At 50.4% G+C, this 14,649-nt stretch overlaps 2 protein-coding genes across 26 annotated transcripts in view; one reads left to right on the plus strand and one right to left on the minus strand.

Annotated features, from left to right (window-relative positions):
• The window catches only part of Ralgps1 (Ral GEF with PH domain and SH3 binding motif 1), a 246,469-nt gene that overhangs the window by 144,542 nt on the left and 87,278 nt on the right, over positions 1–14,649 (plus strand). The gene's annotated exons all lie outside the window — the stretch shown is intronic.
• Angptl2 (angiopoietin like 2) overlaps positions 1–14,649 on the minus strand; it is a 34,910-nt gene that overhangs the window by 13,822 nt on the left and 6,439 nt on the right. Inside the window, exons 1-2 of one of the 2 annotated variants that reach the window (XM_078048238.1) lie at positions 8,983–9,097; positions 6,595–7,460 (exon numbers count right to left, since the gene is read on the minus strand). In XM_078048238.1, the coding sequence (XP_077904364.1) occupies positions 6,595–7,411 (817 nt within the window). In that variant the 5' untranslated portion in view covers positions 7,412–7,460; positions 8,983–9,097. Of the gene's footprint in view, positions 1–6,594; positions 7,461–8,982; positions 9,098–14,649 lie in introns of those variants that run through there. The other variant, XM_005320978.4, reaches the window with a different exon arrangement.

Raw genomic sequence — 14,649 nt, forward strand, 5'->3', positions numbered from 1 at the left:
CAGGGTCTGGAATTGGAGCTCAGGTCTGCCTTCCAGGCCCAGGTTACTCCTGCGTACTGTGCTGCAGTTACCACACTGTGTTAGCCTTGGGGGAAGGGGGCTCCTGATTCCCCATTAGGCTGTGGGCTTTTCTGGGGTAGACACTTGGTCAGGTCAGGGAGCCCTCATCGGATCTTTCCAGGCTGCATCTTCTCACCAGTCCAATCCACAGTTTCTTTCTCACCCTCCTTCTGTCCTTTCTAGCTTGAGAACCATCTGGAAATGGGCCCCACAGCAGCTGATCATCAGCATCCCAACCAAACCCTGGCAAAGGACTTCTGTTCTGTGGGGGAGACTGGACTGTCTATAGCGGGAAGTTGGTACATGGTATCTGGGGCCAGATGGTCACCCTTTCTGTTCTTTTAGAAATTACTCTAGAAATACCATACTAAGATACTTAATTTTAACATTTAGAGAAAAATAATTTAAATATATTTGTCATTTAAACTAAAATTCTCTTCTTACAAACTTGTTCTCTGCATATATAGTAATTTTAACTTAAATTATTGTATTTTTTTAAAAAAATCTATTAAGTGAAATTTATTTATTCACTTAACAAGAAAGGGGTGGAGCCTGGGGATATAGCTCAGTTGGTAGAGTGCCTGCCTCACTTGCACAAGACCCTGGGTTCTAATCCCCAGCACCAAACACACACAAAAAGGATAACCTACAACTACTTCATCAGCTGATCTTGAGATACTAAGCAAAGTATCTTCAGCTTAGTGTCAACTACTCTTCTCCAGATTCATCCCAGGGAAGGCTGAGGCTGAGGCAGGGGACTGGGGAAAGACCATCTCTAGCATCCCACAAGTAGGTTCCTGTGACTGCAGACCTCGTTGATGTGTGTAGAAGTCACTGAAGGTGCACATCATTACTTTCACGATAGTAACCTAGCCGTTGGTGTCAACAAATTCAACCAGTGATATTTTAGACACTCAGAAATATGATGCTAACTTAATTCTGCTTTCTTTGTCTTTAAAAAAAAAATGTTGGCGGCCTCTCAGGGTTATGATACAGTCTGCTATGTTAAGCTTGCCACGACAGCCCATCAGTGTGAGTAGCAAGCTGGCCACAGATGCCTGATCTCCAGGATTTTCTAGATTACTTCCATTTTGCCAAATGCCAAACTGTTAGGATTTCCAAGTCATGAGATGCCAAATCCCCATGCTTCTAACAGTAACAAGTTGATAGTTTATCTCCTGTGGCTGCAAATACCACAGCATTTAGCCCAATGTCATCCTTGGAAAACAGCCTGAGGCCTGGAGGAATAGCTTTCCATCACACTCAAAAGCTCTTTGTGATCAGTTCCCCCAAGCCACCAGAGGAGTGGGGAGGGAGGAGGAGGATGGCTCTGGAACCCTCTTCCTCCTGTGGCTTTTGTTGAGCAAGAAGCTAGCAAAGAATGAACGCACTTTGAAGCATCACTGCATTATGTAGTTTGCAATGAACTGGGAATCTTATTATGTTTAATAAAACACTTTAGAAAAAGCATCATCTTAAAACCCCTCTTCTTTAGGTTTCTGGTGGTACAGGTGGGCAAGAAGAGAAATAAGGATTTAAAACAAAGAAGAAAAGAGGTTAGACAGGGAGGGGCTGTGGAAGTCTCACTGGGGGTAGAGGTGCACAGCTTACTAGGGGCTGGTGAGAGGGGAGTACAGTGGGAACAGCACAGGCTCAAGATAGGAGACCTGTGTGGCTTTCCCCTCGGCCTCTGCAACCTTGAAGGCTAAATTGAAATCAAGTATAGCCACAGTCACCCCTATTGACATCAGCACTGCACCTCAGGCCTCTCCAGCTCACTGTGGTACTCAGGCCAGGGAGCTCAGGCTGCCAAGCTGACCTATCTGCCTACAGGGCCAGCACCTCTTCCCTCTGGACTAATGCTTGCTTGACTTCGAGAAAGAATGGAAGCCACTGTGCCGTATACCTCCTTCTCTGTTACAAATCATTCCAACATGCTAAGGAACCATGATGTAATGGGCATATTTCCTAGCATAAAGGGTGAGTGGAGATAAAATACAGGGAAGAAATCTGCCTAGCTTTGAGCCTTGGTAGTGCCACTTGCTAGCTATGTCATCTTAGCTAAGTTGCTTGAACTCTCTAAACACTCTTGTTCAAGTTGTCCACGTCCCCCCAGCCCTAGATGCCTGTGATGAGAGAGGGATGATCTCCACATGTGCCCTGTGCTGTGAAGCAGTGTGATCTGGAGGAAAGACTACAGTGACTGATTCTATTCTTGGAGAACTAAGATTTAAAGATGCCAGGACTTTAAGCTTGGCTGTACATTGAAAGACAGATATCCACTGAAATGTGGAGTAGAATGAACCCCTCAGGTGTGTCCAGATTTGATAGTTAAATGAGATTGGTCTGCAGCCTCCACTGGCTCATTTCCCAGGAGCCAGGGCTGTGTGGCTCTTTCCATGGCTGCACTCCCCTGTTTCTTTGGGCTGGGGGAGGGGTGGTCCTAGTGGTCTCACTGGGCAGCTTCTGGACTGTCAGCACCATGAGTGTTCCAACAACACATCCACTAGCTCTTTTGAGAGCTGTTTTTCAAGGGGCTGCCCTGGAACCCAGTACCATGAAACAGTGACAGAAGGTCAGGTAGGTCCCCGGTGGCTGGGCCATGGCAAATGTTGTAGAGCAATTTTTCACACTGGTGCCCCTCCAGCTGCTCAGAGTCCCAGAGTCGTTAGGACAGACCTGGTTTGAGCTTTGCTGAGCTACTTACTATCTGTCTCATCTTGACTAAGTTTCTTGACCTCTCTGAACCTCAGTGTCCTGGAAGTTTCAAGTCCAGGGACCGATCTCAGCTCTACATGGTCAAGTTCTGTGATAGGAAGTGGTGCTGGGGAATCCAAAGGACCCTGACGGTTCTGCTACTTTATAATTTTATGGCTCCTCCTTTATCCACTGAGAAACCAACTGAGCTGCTGTGTCCTTTGTCTCAGGAGAGAAAAATGACAAAAGTGCCCACTCCTGCTAGGAAAATTCATTTCCAACAGGGACTCACTGTGCTGTGGCAGCACTAACTGTCCTTCCCTGTCAGCCTCTGGGGTAAGTCCAGAGTCCACCCTCCTCTTTCTTTTGCTTGTTAGGGAATGATCCCTGCAGCTGTCCCCTTTAACAGCAGCAGCAGGAGCATAGGGAGAGGTCTCCAGGCCTCATCACAAGTTTCATCCCAACCAAATGCCCCAGGTAGGTCTGGCCAGCCCTGAGGGAGGCAGGACAGAGTCCAGGTTAGGAGCCAGGGAAGCCAGAAGCTGCTTGGGCTTTTCACCCTGGCTCTCAGCAGGCCCCCTGGCCTGGCGCCAGCCTGCTACTATCTCAGTGTGGCCAGGAACAGGCCAGTGAATGCAGCTTCAGATAAGGAGCCAGGGCTGCCTCAGTCCCCTAGAGAAGGGCGTGTTGTGGACTCAGTGCCCCAAACAATGGGGTAAAGAGCAGTGGCTCTGGGGTTGCTGGGTGAAAGCTCTGGAGGCTGCAGAGGTCTGGGTACAAAGGTGTCTAATTGCAAAGGTGTTTCTGGCTGAGTTATGTCACTGGGAATAAAGGCTCTGTTGGGAGAGAGCACAGAGAGGGTTTTGTCTTCAGGGACTAGAACCTGCCCAAGCTCAGATAAGAGCCCTCTGCCGATTGGCTAGGCAGATGCGCGGTAGAAGGAAACCATCTGCTTCCCCCTCACAGTTTGGTGTCTGCTTGTGTGGGAGCTCAGTGGTAAGATAGGCCACAAGAAATTTGCTACTAAGGATCATGCACCAACATTTGGGGAGGCTTTGCTTAAATAAATAAATAATAAATGTGCCCTCAGCCATCTCCATAATGGGATGAGATCACACTGCCATGCCATCCCACACCAGGTGCTTCTTCAAGTGGGACAGAAAGGGTGCAGTGAGGGTAGGAGCCTTGGATCCATAGCAGCCCACATCCTCCCTTACCTGTGCTTCAGATCATGCTGGAATATGAAGCAGCAGGAGGTTGGGATCCTTTGGGAGGCCAGAAGCAGGGCCGTGTCCCTGGGTCTTTGCACAGACCCATCTCTCTCTCAGGGACCCACCAGTAACTAGGTTTCCCAACTCCCAGGTCTGCTTCTTGAACTCTTACAAATCCTTCAAAATGCAGCACAGAGGTCCCATCTCTGTGCAGTCTTCCCCTCTCCTCAGGGCACACTCAGTCATGCTACCTTTGTGTCCCCAGTGCCTCGTACTCCCCCTTTGAGGGGCTCTTAGCACTCCGGGGTCAGTTCCCCCAGCTGGAGTTGGCTCACTGCATCACTGCTTTTAAGTTCTCTGTTATGCTGGCCCCATAAATTCTCACAATGATCTGGAAATTTTTGCCTCACCAGATGCTCCCCCCACCCAGAGAAATCCTTTGTTATAACTGAAGTGCTGCTTTTAGGGAATAGAAATGATGAGCACTGGATAGATCCCAGATGCAGTCATGCACCTGCCACCTCCCCCAGACTGAGTTCCTGTGAGCAGGGACAACATTTCTCACTGGTTCCCCGAGCCTAGTGCCATGAAGAGCAGGAAGCCAGACTCAGCATTGTGGCAGCACCACAAAAGCACAGCATTCCCTGCTGGCTGTGCTGAGTGTCCACCACGTGACCCAGTGGTTATGGCACTTGTCACATTTTACAGAGAGAAATCTGAGGCTCAGAAGAGTTAAATAATTTTCTCATGAGCAGACAGCTAACAAGGGGTGGAGCCTGGGTGCAAACTCAGATCTTTATTCTTTCACTCTGAATCTACCAGCTTAGTTTAAGCCTAGGAATGTTGAACTAGAAACTAGAGATGTTTAGGCAAGTGGAGACCTTCTGGATAGTCACTGAGGCCAGCCTGACTCATGTCAGGTTTATGATCACATTCAGCTGAGCTTCATTTGGTGCCCAAATGGCACATTTCACCTTCTAGGTATTCTAGTAAAGACCTATTAACACACCCTACCCTCTCTTTTGGAGCTTCTGATGTAAAACAGGCATGTGTACAGATAGATCAGTCATCAGCCTTGGAATGCCAGAGTTCAAGAGGGATTGTTTGTTTTAGTCTCCTGGTTTTAAGATGAAGACACAGAGCAGTTTTTGGCTGGAGGTGCAGATCAGTGGTAGAGCACTTGCCTAGCTTGCACAAGGCCTTGGGATCAATCCCCAGCACCACAGAAAACAAACAGAAAAATAAGCACAGGTTTTATAGTGTTTGATTTTATAGAACTGTCATTTGAGGATAGATTAAAATAGAATCTATCAGAAGCTTTAGGTGAGGCAGCTGAGGTTGAGAGGGACAAAGTGACTTGTCCTAGAACTAGTCAGTGGAGGAAGCAGGATTCTAAACCAGGTCAGTTCTCTCCAAGGCACCTGTTCTTAACCCCCATGCCCAGTCCAGTCTGTCCTACGAGATGTTATGACAGATCCTCTGCCCTGTGCCTAGCTACCCTCTATCCCTACTGACCTTGGGCAAACAGCAAGCTCTGTCCTGCCCACTGGCCATCCTCGGGCATGCAGGTTCAGCTCCTCAGATATATGAAGAGAATGCTCTTCCTAGTTCTGGTGATTACTTTTAAAAATATGAAATAGGGTATTTTCAGTAAAAATACTTCCCTGCTTATACAACAAAGCAATACCCAAAGTACTGCCATGGAGCAGATATGTGGTTTGCTCTTGTGGAGATGACTCTGCCTCTCACGGCAGCCCACTGGGAGTGTTGCTGCCTCCTGGGTAAATGAGAGGCCAAGCTCTGGCAGGAGGGGTTTCTGGCCCACTCCACCCAGACTGAGGATTCTCAGAGTCCTTTCACACAGAAGAGTCAGCTTAAGAGTTAAAGTGAAGAGGCCTGAACTCAAATGCAGCCTGCCCTCCTCAGCCTGTGGGCAAGGTACTTAACAGAAGTGCTCCCAAGGACCTGCAAGACATATCAGGTAATGCGCTTGAAGGCATCCAGTGCCCATGTCTTGGTTAAATTTCCCAAACCCACCAGAGACCCCATTTCTCCTCCATCACAGTGTTCTGAGAATTACTGTATTTTGGGGTAAAATGTATATTTAAAAGTATATGGAAGCCTCATTGAAAATCTCAGGCCCAGCAGACTGTAGGAAACTCAGGGATTTGAGAAGCGCACTTTCCCAATCCCCAGCCTTGCAGGGTATTAACCTACCTTTACTGTAATGATGCTCTTTCCCTTGGCCTGCTGTTCTGGGATGACATTTAGAAAGTGCCAGCTCTGGGCCCCACCTATCCCTAAGCCTGCAGGAGAGACATCCCAGCTGCCAACACAGAGCATCTCCTACAGAGCCTGGGGAGTAAGAGCCTCCCTTCTCTTCTCTCAGAAGCCAGGGGGTGTCTGCCCCATTTCCCGGTTCTACCTTTAGACATCCATCAAAGCAATGTAGTTCCCCTTACCCCGCTGGCTCCAGTGGCCTGCCCAAGGGATTGCCAGAGAATTGTGCAAGTCTTTGGCCTGATCTCAACTGGCTGTGCCTCTTCCCCCACTTGTGGTCACAGCCAAGGGAAGCCTGGTACCGGGCTCTGAGGCCCACGTGGGATGGGATCTCAGAAAGACTTACCTGATGGCTTGTCAGTGGAGGATGGAAGGCTGGTGAGGGCAGGCATGGTGGGCAGAGGTGGTGGCAGCACCTTCAGGTTCTGGTCACTCTGGATCTCGTTGGTAGAGATCTGGTTGATGATACGGTTGTAGGTGGGTGGCTGGTAGACCCGGGGTGGGGTGGCAGGGGGCGGCTGGGGTACAGGCCTGGCTGCGGGCACCCTCTGGCAGTGCTCCTCAAGCTGAGCAATGACCTCTGACTGGTTGTGGGCCAGTGTGGCCAGGTGCTGGTACTTGTGCTCCAGGTCCTTATACTTGCTGGCCAGCTGCAGCATGTCAGCCGTCTGGTTCAGGATCCTGTTCTCCAGCTGGGAGAGCTCCAGTGCGTTGTCCCGCTTGCGGATGATCTCATGCAGGAGCTGCATGTAGAGCTGCGTGACACGTGAGTTCATGTTGCGGCTTTCCTTGCGCAGCAGCTTCACCTCGCTCACGATGCCGCCGTCTACCTCCACCAGCTGCTGCAGGGTCTCAATCTGCCGCTTCTGCTTGAGCAACTCACTGTTGAGCAGCTCCAGCTCCTGCTTGTGCACGCGGTTCTCCAGGAGCACCTCTGGCTCCTTGGAGTTGACGCAGATGGCACCTGTGACCCGTTGCTGGGGAACGATGAAGGTGTAGGTGCACTTGTCCTGGGATTCACCCGCCCGCTTGTACCTGTTGAGGTAAATGAACTCTCTCTGTGAGCCCTCCTCTGTGCCCTCGAAACCATCCTCGGGGCCTGCAGCAACTCCCAGAGTGGCCAGCAGTCCCAGCCACCAGCACGTGATGCACAGTGGCCTCATGGTCCTTGCAATGTGGTGGTTATTCTTTGTGAATGGATTCTATGAAACCCTGAAAGTAAACAGAGGGGAGAATCAGTGACAGTTCGATTCCTGCCAGTAACCAGTGCCATCAGGGTCCTAGCCTTCTTGCCAGGTGGAGCATTTCCCAAATACAGTTTTGGGAGGCTACATTCTATTCTCCTGGAGTTGGGGAGCAGGGGAGCCATTCTGGAAGTGATAAGAGACAGCAGGCCCAGCAAGGTAGAGAGGAAAAGGAGGACCTGGACATTTGGATGTCAGGGTCCTGATCCTGCCACTCCTGGAGCCTGAGAGCCACCTCTAGGCAAGCTTGAAGTGGGAAAGAGGAGGCACAGTCTGTCTTGCAATCCTCTGACTGTCATATCGCCTCATCCTGAGCCTTCCCCTGAAGCTCCTGTTACAGGTGTGATCTGTCACACTGCTAAATAGTCTCCTCTTTTGGACCTGAGATCCATGAGGGCAGATACTACGTCTGACTCAACTTTGTTTCCCTAGACCATGGCACTGAGCAGGCTTTCAGCCTGTTAAATGAATGGATTACTAGACATAGTATGGAATGTGTTGGGCTTGTAGTGGACAGTGTCAGTAGAAGGATGTGTCCGGTCACATGGCTCTGGTCTGTGCGTTAGCTAGGCTACAGAGTCCCAAACAGGAACAAACAACTGAGCTCTTCTAAATCCAAATATTTGTAACAGCCAGTGACTGCACAGTCCTGATCATTGTAACGTCATTATATCAAATGGGAGCACAGAACAGACACATGTCTCCAGATTTGCTTCAGTTCTGTTCTTGTTCCATTTATCCTGACATCCACTGAATATTACAGTATACCGAGCAGCGTGCCAGCCAGCCCCTGCCCTCACGACTGGTTGTGGGCCTCACGGGGCCTCCACAACATCAGAATTTTCAGGCACTGGGAGCAGAAGCATCATGTGCTGTGAAAGGCCACAAGGGGTACTGACCTCGTTGGAGGGGTCAGGAACACTTCCCTGAGAAAGTGACCTTCACAATGACCCTCTAGGGATGAGCAGGAGTTGGCAGGCCAAGGAGAGGGGAGGATGTGCACTGGTCCCTCCTCTGGCCCCTGGGGGCATTGCTCCAGCTGCCTCCCCTGTCATCTCATTCTTCCTTCACTCCTGCTGCTGCTGCTTCAACTTACAGAAGATCCTCTCCTGACCTCCCAGCCCCTCTACAGATACTATTTTATTCTTCTGCCCCCCTTTTTTGGGCAAAGCTCTCCAAAGAGCTTCCTGTACTCAGGGTTCTTGAAAGCTCTCCCTGTTCCCTCTTGAACCCACCCGTCAGCCCTGCCCCTCTCCAGCACCCCGGGTACTCTAGCAGGTCACCAGTGCCTCAACCTGCTGGGTGGAATGGCCTGCTCTGGTTCTCATTGGTATTTGCTGCCAGCCCTGTGGGCAGAATTGGCAGCTCCCCTCTTGGGTTTCCTTTTGGAGCCGCCTATCTTTCTGGCTCCCCAACTGCCCCTGTTTGGCTTCTTCAGGCCTGTCCTCTTCATGTCAGGGGCCAGGAGCTCTGTCCCAGACTCTCTTTACCTTGGAAATCTCCTCTAGGTGCAGTTACCTTCCAGCGTAGCTCACATCTGCTTGTGTGTCTCCAGCTGGGCTCTGCCCTGGGCTTCAGACCTTGCCCCGCTGCCCTTTGATAGTTTTCTCTGACTGTCTACTCAGCATCTCAAGACTCCGCATATCCTCTTTCTTCCCGTCTCTCCCCCCAGCTACTTCTTCCTGTTGTTCCTCTGTGAGTAAATGGTAACTGCATTCTAGTGCTCAGGCCAAAAACCCGACGTTGTCCTCAAGTCCCTTCTATCTTTTATTCCCCGCATCTACTTTACCACCAAATGCTGATGGCAATATCCTAGGAACACTCCAGAAGGCTACAGCTTCTCCCCACTCCTGTCCCTGCCCTGGTGCAGCCTCCTCCACCTGGGTTATTGCAGTGGTCCAAGAGCTCCTCTAAATCCAAGTGTTCGCAACAGCCAGTGACTGTTCCCCTGCCCCTGCCCACCCTAAAGTCTATCCTCAACCCAGCAGCCAGAGGATCCTTTCACAAAAGTCAGATCAGCTCGCTCTTCTACTCCGACCCCTGGGATGGCTCCCCATGTTGAAGTGAAGCTGACGACTCTGAGGTCCTCCCTGACCTGGCCCCAGGTCTCGTCTCTGACCCTGGTGCTCCTTATCACCTGTTCCAGCCCCTGGCCCATCCTGCAGCTCACCAAGCACACCTCTGACTGGGGCCTGTATCTGCCATTTCCTCCCCAGAGCACCTCTGCCCCCTTCTTCACTACTCCACCTCACAGCCTGCAGATCTTCGCTGAAATACCACCTTTCTCAGGAGAGCCTGCCTACTTATTTAAGATGGTGACCTCTTTACCCTCCCCCTCCACAGTCCTTATCTTAACAGATGTATGCTGCCCCCACCCCGGCCCCTTGAACGTGAGCCCCATGAAGGCAGGACAGGTTAGTTTTGTCCACTGCTCTGTTAGCACGTGGCCTGGAATATAAATATTTGTTGACAGAATGCAAAAAAATATACACCCCGAACAGGTGCTGTGTGGTAGGAGTGCTATGGAGAGGGATCTGAGGAGCTGAGGCACCCTGACAAGGGACTGCCTGAGGGAGCCAGAGCTGCCCAGGGGAGGTATCTGGGCACCCAGAACATCTGTTTACTGAGTGTGCTTGGTATGACCCCGGGCTACTTTTTTGATTCACCCAGTGTCCTTCAATGGTAAACTTGCTATTTCCATTTTACAGAGGAGGAAACTGAGAGGAGACCCAGAGGCTAAGTGACTTGCCCAAGATCACAAAACTGGAAGTTGGCACAACCAGGGCTCAGTCCTGGTCTGATGGACACAAACCTCCAAACTCTTAGAACTGTGCGGAAATGGGCTTAACCTGATGGTTAGTAGTAAAACAGACATTAGCGTGACCACTTTCCAGTTTCACATTCTTCTGTGCTAAAATACTAGCCATGCCACAGGACCAAAAATTGTGTCCCACCTAGGACTCCCTGGGGTTTCTCGATCTTGTGCCAGCCAGCAGGCAGGTACAGAGCAGACCCTGTGCCTGAGGGCCATGCCAAGCAATATCCCACTGAACGCCAAAGCCTATTCATGGTCCCTACCAACAGGCGGGCTCAGGCCTCTCTGGCCAGCTGGAAAGAGGTGTCTGAGAGCTTCTGGTTTGGGTTCTGCTGGGAGGTGGGACTGCAGTGACGTCAGTGGAAACGGCTGGTTTGCAAGTGTTTGCCTGGTTTCCATCGTGCCTTGGCCACTCCCTCCCATACAGGTGGCCATGCCTGCCCAAAACAATGGGGAAGAGCCACCCCCAGGCTAGGGCAGGCCTGCTGCACCTTGCAGGCTGCTCACCTGCTGTGGCTGGTGACAAACACCTCTGTGCTGCTTTGCCAGGGCCAAGATACTGCCAAAGGCCCAGGGAGGCAACCTGGCTCCAGGAAAGGCTTGAATTCCAAACTTTCCCAAGGCCTCAGACCCAGAGGGCTGCACTGTCTGAGTTCAGTGCCTTCCCAAGTGTGGGCTCTTGTATCCCTCCTGGAAAAGATCTTGCACTTGGGCCTGAAATCTGAAGGCTGAGCCTCTTCTATGAAATGCAGCAATCCCACCCATGTTGCACACCGGGTGAGAAAAGTGGAAGCACTTCAGAAACTAGAGATTGGAACAACATGTTAGCAACACTGTGGCTAGAATTAGAATGACAGTAACAATATTAACAGCAAAATGTGCCACTGTCTTGGACCCTTATAATCACCCCCTGAGGAGATTCTGACAGGGAACAGTGAGACATGAGCAGAGGGAACTCAAAAGTTAAGGAAACAGTTTTATAAACTGAATCCACTGTGCTGACCCCCACATGCTTTGTTTTTTTAAAAAAAAAAAAAACAATGTACCTGCAGCCTCTGTTAAATAGAGCATATATTACATTGTTCAGCAAACAACCTGTTATCTGCAGGAGAAAGGCAGGCCAAAAAGCTGATAAGAACAAAGTTACCCTGAGGTGTGTGTGGGGGTGGGGTGGGGAGGGTGGACTTCTGTGACCCTTACACAGACCAGATCATGGAAATCAGGGAGATAAGTATAATTCCCCAGGTTCCAATTAGAACATGAGCCAAAGTGACCTAGAGTCATGACAGTGGTGACTTGAAAGTCTGATTTCATTCTGCTGTTGGTCAAAAGTTAAGAGATGGATCTGGGTGGGACTTTCTGGAAACTTCCAGGGACTCCCAATAAAACTGGAGTGCATTAGGAGCTCACTGTCCTTCTCTCTGAGAGGATCCACTCTCTCCTGTGAGAGTGTTGCTTTTTCCCTTTTCCTATCCCTTCAGTAACCTCATGCCTGTTATTCTGAGTGACATGTCTGAAATCTTTCTGGCATGATTGCAAGAATTGGGGTTTGAAGCAGAGATCTCAGTGACTGCCTCAGTTTTGTGGCAGGCCTCTGCCCTGTAACAGTACCACTGTTACTACACTTCACAGAGGAGGTTCTCAATCCCGGTCCAAGCCACCTTGCCCAGAAGCAGTCCGCTACCTGACAGTGCCTTAGCTGCCTGCTCCACTGTAGGGTGACAAGGCCAGGGCCAGGGTGCCCTCGTAGACTGTGATGTTTCAAAAGAGCCTTTCTTACAATGGTCAGGTTAAAAGTCAATCAAACTTGACAGCCCACACTTGCACATGGCTTCGGGTCTTCAAGGCCCTTTGTGGAAACATTGTCCCCTTCAGTCATTCCAACATTCAGATCTAGTTATTAGCATTATTTCCATTTTAAGGTGAGGAAACAAAAGCTCACAAAAGTGCCAGGTGACTGGCTTGAGAACACATTGCTGGTAGTGGGACCAGTCTTGAAGCTGTTCAATAGATTTGGGGTCTTACTGTCTCATCTCTTTGGGGCCTGGACTTAATGGGGTGACTTGGAGCAGATTGACTTAAAGAAAGGTCGGGAAGGGACTGGGCACTGTGCCCGGGGCCTGACATATGTTGTCCCGAGTAACCCAGTGGGGTTGTTATTTTGTTATTCCCCACATTTGATCAGTGGAGGTGCTGAAGCCCAGACAGGCAAAGGGACTTGCCCTAGAACACGTGGCAGGTAAGGGCCCAAGCTGAGCAGCTGGAGCACAGTCCCCTCATACCCAGAGCCATGGCCTGCACTGCCCTTGGCCTCTGAGGCATTTATTTTCCTTAAAGATTCCAACCCCCAAGCCTTTTGCTAGTCTGGCAGTTCTGAATGGGCAGTAATGAGTGTGTTTACTTTTGCTCTCTTGATATTTATTCAACTAATTGCATCCCAAGAGAAGTAACCCCCCCCCCCCGCCCCCCAGCATTCCAACTGTCTTAGGCCTGGAGAAGAGCTCAGTTCCTATCAAGGCCGAGCTCCTCAGTTTCTTCCTATGACCAACAAAGAAAAGCAAATCCAACTGTTTTCTTTGGCTTCAAAATTAAAGTAAAAACGGCTCTTGGAATTGCTTTTCCACATTGTGTTGTGAGGAGTTTCCACCATGCAGGGTTTCCCTCCCCACAGTGAGGCTGGTGACCATGCCGCGTGACAGCCTGTACACAGAGGGAGAGAGAGTCCCCAGGGCTCGGTCCTACCCAGCCTCCCTCGGGGGGCTGCTTCTGAGTGTCCCTGCTTGGCTTGTGTAGCAGGGCCACACACTGTGCGTTCACATCCCTCTCACCACCATAGCCCTACAGCCTAGGCTATGGGCTACTTTGTGGGAAGAAGTGACATTTTGGTACAATGGAGTTGTGTCCTGCCCTGTGGCAGAAGGTGCTGGCCTGAGGTCTACTTATGAGTTCTCATGCCAAAGGTTAGGAATGAGAAAAGTTCAAATTATAAAAATGATAACCATAGCCAATGGCCAGCACTTATATATACATCATCTCAGTTCTCCCAACAACACTGAGAGGAGGCCCTGGCCATCAGCATAGTGGCCATGGTTGTACACTCTTAAACTTGAAGGGGAACAACATACATTTGTGGTCTTATGCATGAGTATCACAGCTATTTTCTAGTCTCCACAAAGATGCTGTTAAGGCTGGCAGCAGGGCTGACAGCCATCCCATTTGCCGGTAAGGGAATTAGAGAGATTCAAAGACTGTGAATCATTTGCACGAATCACAGTATTACTAAATAGCAGAGCTGGCAACAGAATCCCAGAATATACCCCCAAGCACACCTGCTATGAAAGTGCCAAAGTAACAGGAAACCCAATAGAAAATTTTCTCTGACCTTCCAGGCAGGAGGAGGACAGGAGCACTCTTGGGGTACCCAGGATTGCAGACTGCAGGGAAACCTCCAAATTAAGCCTCACTCTCAGGAGCTGCTTCTTCATTAGGCCATGTGTGGTCCTGCCTGGAGAATGCATAGACACCCCCTTCCCAGGCAGCACCACCCCCTTTGTCCCTGAGCAAGGGCTGAGAACAAGTCCAGGCTAGAGGTGTCCCAGCCCCATAGAAGGACCAAGAAGCAGGCCTCTGCCAAAGCAGCGAGCGCATCTGGAATTGCCACCTGGCTCACGTGTGCCCACCAGCTCCAGATATCCGGTTCTAGCAAGCTAGAAACTCAAGCTGTGCTCAAGTGGGTTTGACGGACAAGAATGTGAGTCAGGATCATTAGACCAACATCAGGACAGAAGAGAAACAGTGGAAACTTCAGCGCTGACAAATGGTTGTTGCTGCAAGGGCCTGGCATGCTCGCAGAGTGCACCTAAGCTGTCTGCTGACCCAGGGTGCAAGAGGGAGTCAGATGAAGAAAAAGTCCCAAGAGGGCCCAGCTGACCACGCTGTTGGGAATAGCGGCTGGCATTTGTTGTAAACTGATGTGCCCCTCTGCACTCTGTCTCATTGGCTCTCACCCTTAATCTGAGGGCCATACCTACTGCTTGCCCTCCGACCCCGGGGCCTGTTGTCCTGTGTGATTATTCATAGCACCCTGCTTCATTTGACCCCTTGCCCAGAAGAGTCTTGTCAGCACGAGGCAGTACAGGAAACCCAGGTTTGGGAAGGTGAGGTTGCTGCTGACACTTGGAGTAAATGTCAGGCCTGGGATTCCACTGACACTGCCAGCCCCAGGCCCTCACACCCACCAAGGCTGCTTCTCCAACCAGAGTGAATAAAAGGTGCCTGTTTGTTTGTTTGTCCAATGGCCAGGAGGAGATTACTTCATACTGTTGCCTGGATGAGTAGAAAT

Source organism: Ictidomys tridecemlineatus, chromosome 4 (genome assembly GCF_052094955.1).
Source record: "Ictidomys tridecemlineatus isolate mIctTri1 chromosome 4, mIctTri1.hap1, whole genome shotgun sequence".
Taxonomy (NCBI): Eukaryota; Metazoa; Chordata; class Mammalia; order Rodentia; family Sciuridae; genus Ictidomys; species Ictidomys tridecemlineatus.